Source organism: Anoplophora glabripennis, unplaced genomic scaffold (assembly GCF_000390285.2).
Source record: "Anoplophora glabripennis isolate ALB-LARVAE unplaced genomic scaffold, Agla_2.0 scaffold97, whole genome shotgun sequence".
Classification (NCBI taxonomy): Eukaryota; Metazoa; Arthropoda; class Insecta; order Coleoptera; family Cerambycidae; genus Anoplophora; species Anoplophora glabripennis.
The window spans coordinates 63110-79454 of NW_019416215.1; the positions used below are offsets into that span (position 1 = coordinate 63110).

The window sequence follows — 16345 nt, forward strand, 5'->3', positions numbered from 1 at the left end:
CTTACTAGCGCAAACATTCCCCCTTTTTATTCGTTTTAACTGCATTCATAAATTTATATAACGTAGTAACTAGTTAAACTGTTTATCATTTGCAACCACCGAGCTTAATTGTACACCTTGAGGCTGAAGTTAGTGGAAGCTAAGTCCGTACGTCTAAGCAAAAGTTATAATAATGCAGCAGTCGCAGTATGCCTGGGAATCAAACGTTTATGCAGATCCATCATTGGACCACCCCTGGCTATAATATCATACGTTCAAACAAATATCAAAACAATCGCAGAAATTGCCAGTTTAGCGATCAATTATTCGCAGAATTATACGGCCGGGCAGGGGCGTAGGTAGTAATTTTTTTGAGGATAGGTACTTACTTATTTCCATTGTATAATGAAATAAAAAGTGGAGTATCTGGTTCAGTTACTACCACTGAAAATCTTAATTCCACACAGTGTGATGTTTGCTGGCATGTTAGTTGTGAAATAAATGGTGGATTCTGCAAAGACTTATACAGTATCGAGATTAATACAATTAATAATACATAACGATGACACTGATCTTGAGATGGAACAGATATCATCATGTCCATCAACGCTAACAGCGATGAGTTCGAACTCTCTTTACAAAATTTTTCTTCAAGCTGCTTTTCATGATCTAAAATACTGAAAAATTACCAAAAAATAAGGTCAATTAGTTTAGAAAATAAAACATCTTTATTTATGCTTCCAAATCAATTTCGTCGCCTTCAAAGTAATCCCCACCCGACAGAGCGCACTTATTTCAACGTTTTTTCCAACTCTTGAAACAATCTGAAAAGTTCTTTTCCGCTATGGCTCAATGCTTTTGTGGATTCACTTTTATTTCCTCGATTGAGTCGAAATGGTGTCCACGAAGTGGTTTTTTGAGTTTCGGAAATACCCAGAAGTCACTCGGTGCTAAATCGACGAATACACGGTGGTTGCGGAACGATACGATTGGAATTTCTGGTGAAATGGTCTCGAATTATCAACAACATTCTGCTTGATGGTTAACGTGTTTTTATTTCGAACATAATTCACACTTTCGGCCTTAAATCACCTTAGTATTCGTCGAATGGAGAACTTAGCTAGACATAATGTTTAAGGGAACGTTTGACGTGGAACGGATGGTTAAATTCTACATCCAACGTGTTTCAGCTACAGCCAGTCCGATCAAAGAACTTCTTCAGCTCTATGAGAATGCTGAGAACCCATAGTCTCTATCCATATGAATTTTGGCGAACTTAAGAAAGATAGATAGATCAACCTTGCGTGAGCTCAAGCTACAACTAATCATTTATAAAGTTATTCAGACATATCTGCACTTAATATGACTGTTTTGGATAATAGAACCTAGTTTATCAGTTACTTCATTTTATAGAATTAGTTCGATTTACTCTGAGATTGCCACCTCAATCAAATCGTCTAGCCGAAAGAATGAATCAAATAATTAAGAAATTGATTTATAATTCTTTCTACTGTCGATATTACAGTGTCAACGTATAATTAAACGCCATCCTAGAGACAATTGTACACAATTAAACAAACATAACGATCAAGCTGGTTACTATTCCAAAATGTGATTAATTCATTTTTAAAAATGATTATACTCGTAGAATAAACATTGACTAGCATGTACATATTTTTGTTTGTATACAACTATGTCACCCTTGAATTGTTAAAACCACTATTACAATATTTTGGAATAACATTTTCTCAGTGGTTGCTACAAACAATAAACTTAGAAACAATGAAAGTCAACTGTAAATTGTACTTCTATAATTAAAACTATTCCTGTTTACCCAATAAATTATTGTGGCATATATTTGTAACCGATTTGTACTTTTTGTTGTAATAAGAATCACCTACAAAATTTGAAACTGAATCATTGGTTGTGGTATGAACTGTTGTTCTTTCTATTTATATATTTACAGTTGTTTGTATATATGTTTTTATTTATAGTAATAGAATACATTTAGTTTCGCTGAATATTCAAGTTATGGAGGATATAAATCTTACAGAAATTTAACTTTTCTATAAAAATATTATTTATAGCTACTCGAATTATATAACTGGACTACACATTTGGGAAGTACTAAAACTTCTTCCCACATATCTACAATTTTGGATTTAAATGTACTTCCCGTTGATTAGTCACAATATTAAAAAAAATAGTATTATATCGAATCTATGCAAATGTATAAATTTTAATACGAAACAATATTTTCTCTGTCCTTACATAGTTCTTTGTTAAAGTTGTATTTCTTTCGAGTTGTTATTGTGTAAAATTTTGTTTGGATAATATCAGTTTTAATAATTTAGGGATATATGAAATTGACATACTAAAATTTTGGTAATAAATTGCATCCACTTTTGTAGAAGTGTTTGGTTGCTTTTATTACTGATATTTATAATCCAATTAGTAAACTCACTTACGTGAAAGATAATCACATTAGCAAACCTTAATTTCAAAAATACTGAAATTAATTGAATTAACGGAAATTAGTTAATATTTTTTATCGTGCTAACTCCAGGAATGAGCTCGGAACGGATATATTCCCGTTTTCTTATTCGTCGAATGTACTGCTATTACGCTACGTATATGTAAGAAAATTTACATACAGGACATAATTTATAAATGCTTTAGAAGAAGCTAACAAATAAACAAAGCCGGTTTACCTGTGTATGACATCATAAGTTCTTTGAATCTGGTGACGGTTAAAGATAATTATCTTTAAAAAGAATGGAGTTATTTGATCCTAATTCTGACTTATATCAAATCTTTTTGTTTATAGGTATAATATACAACACTCATAATACTTTGTGTTTTTCTATAACCACTTAAATATAAATATTTAAAACTATTCTGCGTAATTTCAATGGATGAAGTTGAGAAGGCAGTTAAGGAGAAAAACATTTTGACTCATTGGTTAGGATCTTTTAGTTTGAAAAGCAGCCTTGAACTTCTTCCAGGAGTCGACAATGGTGTTTATGAGTTCTTTAGTCAGCGTTGATCGTTTTCAACTCAATCTTATCCTTCTAAAAATGATTTATGTATTTCATAAACATAGAGGCTTGAAGTCTCCTAATAATATTAACTTGGTTGCTCCTCCATTTACTTAAATTAAAACGTATTAGTGATTTTTTTCCAGAGTAGATTTAGCTGCATGCTATTTGTAATATATTTTTTATACTAATAACAAGCAGTCGCAGGTTCTTTTTGAAGTACATGCACTTTGTATATCTGCAACTCATTATTAAAAAGCAGTAATTTGGAACAAACAAATATATAATGCAAACAAATCTTATTTAAATGCACATAATTATTCAAAACTGACTATTTATAACTGAGCAAAATAGAATTAGAAGTAGGACACCAGGAATTACTTGAAATTAGGCCAAACAAATATTTGGTTCTTGGATAGATATCAAATACATATTTACGAAGTAATTAATAACGTCTGCTGCTTAAGAATGATTCATCACTTCCTTCTCTTTCTCTTAGTTATTTTTAACTGTTTGGTCTAATTAGAGAAATAGAAAAGTCTATTCCACTTAATCTGGTATATAACTAGAGTACATTTTAGAAAAAAACAATTATACAATAAATAACCAATAAGTATTAATTATTCAAATCTTTTGAAATCGCGATTATATCCTAAAATATTTTAAGTCTCCATACTCCATTCAAAAAGGATTGACCTCCACGTTTCAGAAAAGAATAGATATTGACATTCACGTGCATAGGATTTCAGAATTTATATGCCATGAAGTAATTATATACTCAACTGACTCTTCTCTTTATTCAGCGGATGTAGTCGGTGGTAAAAAGGCAGCTGCTTTCCGTATTGCATTCATCCGTAAAATTTTGAATTAAAAAAGGTGGAATGGTCTATTAATAGACAGGAATAAAAAATATGCAGAATTCTTTCCACAGCGAGATCCTTTGTTTTCGCTGACAGGGAATCATTAAGTTATTTTATATGTCTTCTTTGTTTTATACTTTATACTACACATCAAATAATAAAAAATAAACAACTAGGAATCATACAACATATAATTAAAATTAATTCTCCTTGTCTTTAGATTTCAACTTTTCTATTCATGTTGTGACTTTATTGAAATTTTTATTTAGAGTTGACTGATGAAAACAATATTTCAAAGCTTTGATGTCCTTATTATTATATTAAACAGACATGAAATTTAAAAATTTTTCTGCCTAACAATGACACAGAAACAATATTATTTTTTTAGTAATTTTATCTTTATCTTGCTAATCTTTCTTTACCAAGACTTTATTCTATCAGAAAAGACTCCCATTTGCTTTCAAAATAGGCATTGATATGCTATTTTAGTTGATTATATCTGTAAAATTAAGTTCGCTAAGGTACCTGTTTAAACTTCTGAATAAAAAGAAGTAATACGGGATTAAATTGGAATTATACGACTGTTAGTCTACTAGATCAGTGGAAGACAACCGTAGGTGGTGGATTCAAATAAAGAGAACGTTTTTATAGCACAAACTAGTATGTTTCTAGCCAATAACTATTGTGTTCTGTTGTCATAGTACCTGTCGGCATATATTCAATCTTTGTTTGATCCTAAAAGACGGTTGCTATGAATCTCCCAACTGAAGATTGTGTGCAAGCTTTTTTGGAGGTAGAAAATTCTCACATCCATTGTGTGGACTTCATTCTGTTTCTGAATTCCACTGAAGTACCCAAACCATCATCATCTTTAAGAAAAAGTTAGGATCTGCATCCAAATTATTTTAAGGTGAGTAAATAAAGTTTCTCTTTGGGAGTCGACTATTTTGGAACCCATCTTGTTCAAAATCTACTCATGTCTAATTGGTTCAGATATATTTAATACTTTAGCAATAACGACGATCTTCAAGAACTATTATTCCTATTTTTCTTCAAACATTGGGATTAGTAGCATCTGAGGAACATTTTCAGTGGATTCATAACCCTACCGAAATTGTTTTCATCATTATTTTACTTTAAATAATTATGTAACTTCGCCCCTATATATTTGAATATGCTTAGATCCTATTTGGTATGCGCATTTCTTTTTGTAGGCAAGCACTTCATAAAATACAAATCAACAAACGAACTGAAATCATATTTGTCACAATACTCAAAGAAGGTTGTAAGTATTGAACTTTACACTAAAAAGACACACACAAGAAGGACAATGTAATAATAAATAAGTGAATAGCGAAAATTGTCCATACATTTTACAAAATATGTTATCCTGAGTAAAGATTATACTACACTATCTATTGTACATACACATTTTTTTTGAATAAACAGTATCCAGATTCGCCAAAGCAAAAAAACGTTTACAGTTAATTATATTTCGGCTTCATGGCATACGGTCCGAAGTGTGAATGACACTAGCAAGGCATACCACTTGTACTTTAATATTTACACATTAATCATCCTTCATTAAAAACCTTAGAGGTATATTTTTTGATTACATCATTCTTTTATTAAAGAGTTCGAACTCTAACGATGTGACTGTGTGAAAGGAAACTAGCATGTTGGGTAGGTACTGTCAGTGTATTTTGAATCATCATTATTTAATTTTATGCCCAACTGAGAGTCAGAATTAGTCAAGAATTCAGGAATATATTCAGTTTACCAATAAAAGTATTAATGAAAATTATCTAATTCTTGTTTAGTCCCAAAACATTCTGTGTTAATTTTTTCCACAAAATGTGTATAGAATGAACTCTTTATTTAATAGTTATGTATATTATTCCGTTCAATTTTATAATCCCATTTACAATTTAAACTATGTGTATTACTTATGCATCATTTTATTGATACGGAATAATCATTTCGTATACCAAGCCATAAAATACGCATTCTATTCGTTAAAAATTATGATGGCGCTATTTTACGAGTCCGTCTCTTCAAAAACAAGTGCAAATAATATCATAAAAACACTATAAGACGTGTGTGATTTATGGAAATGAATACCCTAGCACGTATTTAAAGCATTAAATATGTATTTACATATAAAATGCCTTATTATTTGTATACAGCTAGGTTACATAAAACTTTTGTTTTATAGACAGGCATATCTTAAGTTTCCCATCAGTTAGTTTTATTGTTCGGCCAAGTATTGGATATAAATTTTACGAGTAGTAGAAGTTTATTGCTTATACTTAAACCAATTTACTGACAAAATATTTAAAATGTTGAATGTGCAAGTGGGCAATAAGTACGGAAAATAATGTTGACAAAACGTGTACCTGTAGTTTTGCGGTTTTTATAATTTAATGGCACATTCACTTGACAATGTTTTTAATTGTTTAATAGTATATTAATAAATACACCAGCAAAAATAACTTTGAATTTAGTTAAAATAATGGATATATGTCATTTTTGCAACGTATGGAACCAGATTCTCTGATTAAATGTGGATTAAAATGTAGTGTGAAAGATGTAGCTATATTCATTAAAAAATTATTAATAAATTATAAAGAAATAACATATCAAAATATATTAAATGGCACACTATACAGAGGTAAAAATAATGAGCCTAATATTGCAAAATTTTATGAACATAATAAAATTATACTTAATACAAACAATTTTTAAATAATTATCTGATCCAATTCGTTTGGTCAGCCTGTCTGTTGAAGTAATAGCAACTAACATACCTCATTTAGTAAGTTATAAAAAACTGGATTTATATCATCCTGACAGATTCTTTTTGAGGTAATTGAAAATTATATTTCATACTTATATGCAAGCATCAAACTAGCTTGCAAGTGCAAGATTTATTAGTAGTATAATTCATCATCTTGCAAATTATATCAAGGTGCCAGAATGCATTAAAATTGTTGGGTGGGGCTTATTATCTTAATTTTTGTTCCAAAGAAAATGACAAATAATATATTAGTTCACGTTATGACAGTTGATAACTGTTATTTTAATTATAAATAAATTTTAATTTGAATAGTCACTTATAAGTTTGATCAATATAATATCCTACAAAATAAAAATCCAAAAATCTGTAATTGATTTAAAATCACATCAAATTTGATAGGAACCTTTTGCAAAAAAACATTTAAATTTATTTAATTTTGCTTAATATTTATAATAAAGTAACAATCTTATTTCTTTATTTTAGAATAGAATTACACTTTCTGAGAACAGTACAGTCTATGCACATATACTTTTTTCGATAGAATAGGAATTTCTTCATTAAAAATTCATTTTCAATAGCGTAAAATGAATAAAAAATACATTTAAAAATATTTAAGCAGCTAATAACCTATCACTATCACAGAAATCAACCTTACATTAAACAACAAAGAGTAATTTTGGTTGAAGCAAGTTGCTATACAAGGTGATTCACAAACCCTGTGTTTTTTAAGCAAAGCGTCCTAGGTAAAAACTTAAATTCATCAAAGAATACGAGGTAGGTTTCATTTTTGATCACTATTTGTGAATCACCGTGTATTATCAGAGCTTGGTTAAAACGGTGTGAAATATACATAATTACGAATAAAGTAGCGGCTTCAAAATTAAATAATTATTATGTAAACGTTTCATACAATTCATATTTCGTGTAGGTCACGTTTCAGTTGTCTATTTTAACTGTAGCAATGTGCTTCACGTTGATTAAAATGTGCTTTTAGTTCATAGCTGCTACAAATAGCGCTTCCCTCTTCATAATCCGTTTAAATCAATAAATCTAATTTGTGTATCGGTACTCTGATTTTACATATTTAAGCCACACTATTCTACTACAAAAAAAAAAAAATACGGAAAATGACAAACTTTAATATAGTCGTTAGCTTTATCCATTTATTTATTTTTGGTTTTCATGACGGTTTAGTTCGGAACATATCTACAAAGTGTCCGGTGCCATTTTCCGTTTGTCTCTTTAAGTAAGCCATAACAATGTAGTTTTCAGAATAACACCTTGTTCGCATGATCACACGAATAAAAAGTATCGAAACACACGTATGACGGCAGCGAAATTACCACTGCAACGGCCACAATGTGCCTGAGTGCATTGTAATTGCGACCTTCACATTTTTTGTGACAGTATTGAAAAGAAGTCACAGTTTACTATTTAATTTCATGCACGAGATTGTCTCCGTCCTCTCTTAAGCGCTAACCGAAGTGAAACAGAGCAACGGGACAAATAAAAATATGTGTGTAGACAAGCAAAGAAGTTGCTTGCTGGATATTAGTTTTGCCCAGCTTGATTCGAGGGCATTATCTCCAGGCAAAGTATATCACAGAAAATGCTCTATAAATTAATTTGAATAAATGCAGTTCAAATAAATGGCCTGTAAGAAATATTACTGCTGCAGTGACTCTATACTGCTGTTAGATGTGCATTGTGTGCAGCCTTCTATGTTTAAATTGTTATAAAGTAGTTTTATATAAAATTTAGGTTCGAATATTAAAAGACCCCAAATCAACTGTATCTAAATTTTGCAACTTAGGATAATTATGTTAAATTGTTATCGTTAAATGTTTTGTGACTAGTTTTCCGTAATTTTTAAGGGTATTTTAAATCTTCAAGACATTGTTCTTTAGATCATTTCGGACCAAAAGATCTTAATAAATTTAAAATCATTAATTTTCGAGATATAGGACGTTATAGGAATTTAAAGAAGAAAGTTAGACGAATTGTGGTATAAGTTAATGGCAAAATTCACGAAATACATCTGTATATCAGTGGTGAAGTTACAGAATTTTGACGTCATTGATGTATTTTAGGAAGCTTTGAATTTAATCTTTAATGTTTCTAAGGAAAAAGTGTTTTGTTTTTTATTCGAATACCAGTTACCAGTTAGTTACCAGTTAGTTTATTGACCATTTCTACATACAAAGAGTAACATGTATAGTCAAGGACACTTAATATAATTAAAAAATTCTTCAACCCTATAAAAGCAATGTCCCAGTAGGAACTTTTTAGTTAATTTATAAAACTCCTTAAAGTTAAACATTTCCGCTCAACAATTTTTAAAATAATTTTTAAAGCCATTATATAATGCAATATTCAACATATTCACCAGATTATCCACATGACGAGTGCTGTAAGTATGAACGTCTGATTGTTTAAGAAATTTATTCACATTTCTGTGAATATGCAACAAAGTTTTAAACATGTAAACGCAAGGCAGCGGCATAATCTGGTGTTTAACAAATAGTTACTTGCATGGAGTACCATACTCAGCTCCATTAACAGTGCGGAATTACCCCACATTATAACACCATAAGTTAAATGACTGTGAATTAAAGAAAAGTAAACTGTTCGGATGGCACCAGAGACATTGTTTAATCCGACGCAGACAAAATATTTGGGATGATATTAATCCACGTAACAGGACCAGTTGAGTCTAGCGTCTAATATTATGCCAAGCAGTTTAACATTGGTACTTACCGCCCATTTGTCAGCTATAAACGACAAACTTTGAGATTTCGCATTGTTTAATTTCAACTTATTAGAAGAAAGCCAGGTCTCTGCACAAAGTAAACTATCATTATGCACCTCCATAGAACCCCTCGTTAAAAGCGTTGTGTCATCTGCAAAGTGCACACAAGAATTCGCACCAACAAAGAAAGGAAGATCATTAACATACAACAAGAACAATATTGGGCCCAAGACCGAGCCCTGGGGGACCCCATTTGTAATAGACAGAAGGCCTGACTCATTTCCATTTAGACTAACATAATGCTTCCTGTTGGACAGATATGAGGATAAAAGATTCAGCATTTTTCCTCTAATGCCGTAGTACTCTAATTTATGAACCAAAATGTCGACATTGACAGTCAAACGCCTTGGTGAGATCGCAAGCAGTAGCTTTCGTGCTAGCAGCCTCATCGAGTCTCTCCACAACATTTTTCACTATTTCCAAAAGTGATTTTATTGTGGATTTGTTTTTTCTAAATCCATATTGTAAATTTTGGATTTATCCTCACAATATTTAACTAGCCTTAGTTTAATTATAATTTCTAATATTTTACTAATAGTGGGAACAGTTGCTATTGGCCGATAATTGTTAAGATTATATCGAATGGACCTTTTTTATGTACAGGTAAAATTCTAGTAATTTTTAGTAAGTCAGGCCGTACTCCCTCATGTACGCACTTATTAAACATACATGTCAATGGTTCCAATAAAAGATCAAGAGAAACCTTGAACATGTCACTATTTAAGCAGTAATAGTCTAAGTGAGAAGTATTATTAAGAAGTAATATAGCCTGCTGGATGTCTTGTACTGAAATAGGTGATATAAAAATGAACATGAGAGCTTTATTTAGAAATACTATTGGATCAATCTTAATACTTTCTGAAGTAGACTGGACTGCAGTCTACTTTAGAAGGTAAGAATAAATTAAATCTTTTTACTGTGATTTAAAGTTTTCTTCAACTCTGATAATATTCCACTGACCCATGAATAAGTATAATATTCAGATAAAACACAAACAGTATTCAAGTATAATCTGCAAATTTAGAAAATATTGTTAAAATATTGTTATGTCCTTACATATCGTAACATTTTTTTATTGAAACCTGCAATACAATATCATTTTCCTTTGATATGTCAAGAATATAGTTATTCAGACTGTTATTTGATTTAGAAAAAATGTATGCATTTTTGTCTTAAGGCAGTTACAGAATTTTGACGCAATTGATGTATTTTTGGATGCTTCGAATTTAATCTTTAATATTTCTTAGGGAAAAGTGTTTTGTTCTTTATGCGAATAAGTATAGTATAATAGCAAGAGTATAGTTCTTCAGCCCATTATCTGATTTAAAAAAACAATGCATGCATTTTTGTCTTAAGGCAGTGATCTTTATATTCGTATGTTATATGAATTTCCTCATAAATGAAAAGGACAATTTTACTATTGTGTACATAATTTTGTTACTACGATTTTCGAGCTAATTTTGTAACCAGTCCATGTATCCGCCCCATAAGAGATGCCACCCACGTACTGTCCGCTGTTATATCTCTACCAATTGTAATATGAAACCTCATGTTGTTTTGGATGTGTTAAGTATTAATTACAGTGACGTTTTTATTTGCCCTGAGATTTATATACGTGTTGATAAGTATTTTGAAAAATACCTAAGAACCACATTACCAGCTGCAATAAATTTTTAGTGAAGTGACGCAAAGTCGAGGATTTCATGAATGGATATAACATAAAAGAGATGCGACGTGATTTTAGTGAGCTTCTCCTGATAGATTTCCTGATATTTTAATATGTATGAGCGGTTAAACGGACGTGCCGTTTGAAGTTCCACGATATTGTAAAGGAATTTTTATTTGAATAGTCTACATATTATTATGAAGAATATTACCCTTTACCTCTTTTGTTTGTCTTTATACCTTAACATTTTTATTTTTTAAATTACTCGTTATAGAAAAAAATATATTCGGGGTTTTAGAATGGAAAATATGTATATATCTTCATATATCCTTTTTTCCAAAAATGGGTAACAAGGGTGATGTCCATATATTTCATTAAAATGGAACAGCAAATGCTATTTTTTGCATTACCTTAAAAGTCATTCGAGAAAGGTTGTATTAGATAAAAGTAAGGGTGAGATTACATAATCACGTAACAATTTGTAGGTACATGAACAAAGTGTTAGTTTGTTCACAGTGATCTTTCAAGGAAATAATATTAAATTTTTTATTAATAATTGCTCCACTCATTATAAAATCTTAAAACGTGAGAATCCTGTTTAGAATTTACCCAATAGAAACGTAAATGTTATATTTAAGTGACTAAATTTATTCTACACATATGCAAAGAACAATGTTTTTAAAGTCTGAGGTGATTTGAAATATCCGCTATTTCTTTAATCTTACTGTCTTCTGCAACAAAGTAATATATGTGACAATTAAATGTACTTTTACTATCGAAATATTTCAGATACCTCTTTAAGGTTAATTTGATTAATATTATAGCAAACAAATACTTATTAATATTCCTAGTAAGGGTAAAAAATAAACATTTATTTATGTTAAGAAAAAGTTTATTCATTGACCAAGGCTCAAGGAATCTATCAAGATCTGTTTGAACTAGAGAACAGTCAGCTATACTATTTATTTAAGGAAATATTGTTATACCATCGGCATACACTCAAAATTTACTGTACTGCAAACACTAGTATATGTCATTGAGGTAGATAATAAAAAACACTAGCCACAGTGGGGAGCCCTGAGGCACACCAGACATACTTAAATAAGAAGCAGAATAGACGCCATTTAATGACACAATTTGTGACCTATTGAATAAGTAATAAGATAATCAACGAAGTCGATTTTCACTAATTTAGCGATGAGTACGTCGTGAATAATAGAAATATACGTACAAGAATACATTTTTTTATGAACACACAGTGTCACTGATAATTATGTATGGAAATGGTCACTTATTTCTTAAAATAAGACAGCTATCGAAAAATCGTATGACACAAACGTTTTAGGATTTTTTAAAAATCTATTGATTGTATCAGTCAAAAAGTCATGACTGAACAAAGTTGCTTTTTCTTTAATGGAACACTCTGTGTATTATTCCATATTTCAATTCTTCTGCAACTTCAAAACAAAATTCATATAGCACATCATGTACCTAAATTAACCGTTTTCGAGATACCGAACATGGAAAGAAACTTTTTACTACTCTCAAATTTATAAAAGAAAAAGGGCCCCAAATTATGGATATTTATTTTGAAAATAACACAAAGTGGAGGATATGGATATGATTTAATATTATTAGTAGTTTTTTACGAAAAACAAAAAAGCATAATAGTTCAAGGTTGATAAAAATACGTGAAACGAATAAATGTTTAATGAATGTCCTGGATATTTTAAATTTTATGAAAACAATAGTTATGCGAGAATAAAACAACAAATATTTTCTCCGAAATTCTATTTTACAAGGTGGTCAGCGTGTTCTCCATTTACCACCAGACAGTAATGACTTCGCCGAACAAAATTTTGTAGTGTATAAAGGGTGTTGGGAAGAATAGTGGAAATGTCATGGCTTATACTTTCCTGCAACTCTTCGATATTTTGCGACCAATTTTTTATAGACTACATTTTTTATGTGACCCCACAGAAAAAAATCAAGCGGGGTCATATCGGGAGACCTAGCTGGCCATTTAATTGCCCCTCTGCGTCGAATCCAATTGTCAGGAAAAGTTTCATCTAGATACGTCAGTACCACACGCCCAAAATATGGAGAAGCCCCATCATGTTGAAACCATATTTGTTCTGTCGGTAAATTGATATTGTTATTGTTCGGGAATAATCGTTTAAGCTCTGGAATAATATGTTCTTGCAAAAGTAATAAATATCGTGTCAAACTTCCTTATATAAAATGACTTATCCACCAATAGTGCCACACCAAACATTTACTTTCTGTGGTCGTTGGGTGTGAACTTCCTCCATCCAATGTGGATTTTGATCTGATCAATACTTACAGTTGTGTCGGTTTACTTGTTCATTTAAACAAAATGAAGGTTCGTTAGAAAACAATATGTGACTGAAGTTGATATTTTCGTTTAATTTATTCATAATAACGTCGCAGAACTCGATTATATGATCATAATTGTTTTCACTCAATTCTTGTATGTATGTTTATATGAAATTTTTTCTTATTTATACTCTGCCTTAAAAAAAACTTAAAAATGTACCTATGATTAAAAATACACATTAAGCTATTTAGGCCAGTGATACAATATTATAGTCTTTCCGATCTCAATTGAAGAACCAAGAGGTTGACAGTATGTACCAGGTCCGGTCGCTGACGCAGCAACTCGGCATCGAAATATTTGAAAAACTTGTTCCCATATTTATTTAGCCATACCCATATACAGGTCTGGTCGCCCAGTTGAAGGATGAGCACGTGGGAAAACGCGGTACAAACACAGCCGCACTGGGCTATAAACTTAGTTGGCCTATCAGTGCAGTGCAGTAATGCGGAATTTGGTGTGATTCAGGTAATTTTAATTATTTTAGGCACCTTCTATTAATCTTTCATATTACAATAGCGAAAGGAAAATAAGAGGGATATTTGGTTCGTTAATATTATTACAACAGGGCACTTTGGAGACGTTTTGAAACGGAATAAAACGAAATTTGCCATCAATATAATAAAATTCTTTGAGGACATAAATAATTGAAATGTGTTGTTGGTCAAATGAACATATAATAGAAATGTTCTACACATTGTATACAAATTATTATAATTTTTTACCTTTAGCAGAAAATTTTTTTAGGGACGTCTATAAAACTAATTAAATTTTATTGCTAGGCGTTTTTATACATGTTCGACTGACTTCGGAAAGACTATGCTAGTATGTCTTTCAGAAAACCCTGTATTATATTATAGCAGATCGTAATTCAGCAATAAAAGTAATGACCACTAGACTAGCAGGATGGTGGGTGTCCGTTGTTTAAGTTCAACAACGATTTCTTATTAATCGCCTATAATTTACCTTGAAATTATAAATATAAAACTAAGGTATAGACTGCTTTGCTTGCATTCTCCAGCTTAGACGGCATATATTGCGGCAATAAATACAGAATTTATTAAGTACCTAACAAAAATAATAAGCATTATTTTGTTACAGTTGGATGATGCGGCACTTCAGTTGTACAAAGATGGGGATTATGGATCTTACCTTGACCTCGAAGCCTCCATAAGCGAACAGCAAGAGGAGTTTGAGGGTTTTCAATCAAAGTGAGTATGATGTATAGTCACTTTATCTAATGATGTATCAGTGTCTGTTATACGTATTATGGTGGACGGTAACTTGGATGCCTGTGACAATCGGTTTTTAATTTGTTGTTTAATATCTGAAATTATTGCGGGTGCTGGGAAAAGTTCTCCCCATTAAATTAAAGAGCAGCACGGTGAGGGTTAACGAACCGTATCAGACGTGCTATTATACGAGGCGTGTCAACAAGTATGTTATGGTTTTAATTAATTATCTATAGAAGAAATTTACTAAACTTTCGATTAAATATTTAAATCCTATTCACATACGTAGAAGACGTAGTAAGTAATTTTCTATTAAATTACTTTATATGTACATAAATACAGGAAAAGTCAGTATTTATATTTCTATGTACAGGGTGTTTTTAAATGAAGTAGCAAAAATGGTACCACTGAATATAGAGCCCAAAATAAGAGGATTGAAGTAAAAATACCTTATATGAAAGTTGCAATGAGGGGATTGAAATTCACATTTTAATTATTCTCTTTAACATGGGGAATGCTAGAGACACGAAACTTGGTATAAGCATCCTACTAATAAAGAGACAATTTTTCAATATTTTTTCGATCATTGACGTATATTATAAAGGAGTGAAACAGTCAACCCCATTGCAATATGTCATTAGAAATTTTTTATATGAAGCAAATTATTTATTTAAAAATATTTATTCGGAAGACTGATTTATTGCGCAACTCTGTTACGTCTTGTAATTTTTTACGATAAAACCGATAGTTTTCTAGTAAAAAAATTAGATGCGTCATCGTTCACTAAAGGGGTAATTACTAATTACTGCTAAACATTTTAAACAAATAATCCCTTGTTTCAAAAGGATCAAATAAGGGGTTGATTTTATGAATTTAGTTTTACCTAACCGACCCAGAAATTTTTAAAATGTCAACCGTGTCATGTATTGTAGTAATTATCATGTAAACAAGAAGAAATATCTACTTTCTCTACCTGATGCTTCCATTGTTAAGTCAAATAGAAACAGCAACAAAAAAAAATAAATAATTACGGACAGTATGGAAAATGTTTGGTTAATTAAAAATATATTATTAATACTCTGTCTCTGTCTATACCTTATATGGCTGTGTTTATTTTAAATATTTGGAGACATTTTCTTAATAATTTACTATTTGCGCATTGGTTATTTATAATTTATCATGTTTACCATTTATTCAAATTGTAACTGGGTAAGCTATATGCAACCAGATTTACTATAATGTCGGCTCAGCTTTAATGTTTGATGGTCTTATATCGATGCAGATTTAACTTGGATGAATAAAACAATGCTTATCTAGATAGTACTTACTTGTAGTTTCTTTGAAAAATATAACAAGGATTCTTTTCAAATTTGTATAAATATTTAAATAAAACATAAGTTGTATTTAATTTCACCTAAAGATAATCCGTTCAAAAATCAAAATTAACTTCCTTCATCAATATAATTTAGTTTTTTTATTGATTGGGATAAACAGGCACACTGTTTTGATGGAAACATAATTCCCATAACATGATTACATTCTCAGGAATATTGGTAAATATTTGTGTAC

At 30.7% G+C, this 16345-nt stretch overlaps 1 protein-coding gene across 3 annotated transcripts in view; it reads left to right on the top strand.

Annotated features, from left to right (window-relative positions):
- Positions 1–16345, top strand: part of LOC108907322 (FH1/FH2 domain-containing protein 3) — a 146907-nt gene that overhangs the window by 62528 nt on the left and 68034 nt on the right. For all 3 annotated transcript variants that reach the window (XM_018710949.1, XM_018710951.2, XM_018710950.1), the window contains exon 3: positions 14646–14755. In XM_018710949.1, the coding sequence (XP_018566465.1) occupies positions 14646–14755 (110 nt within the window). The remainder of the gene's footprint in view (positions 1–14645; positions 14756–16345) is intronic.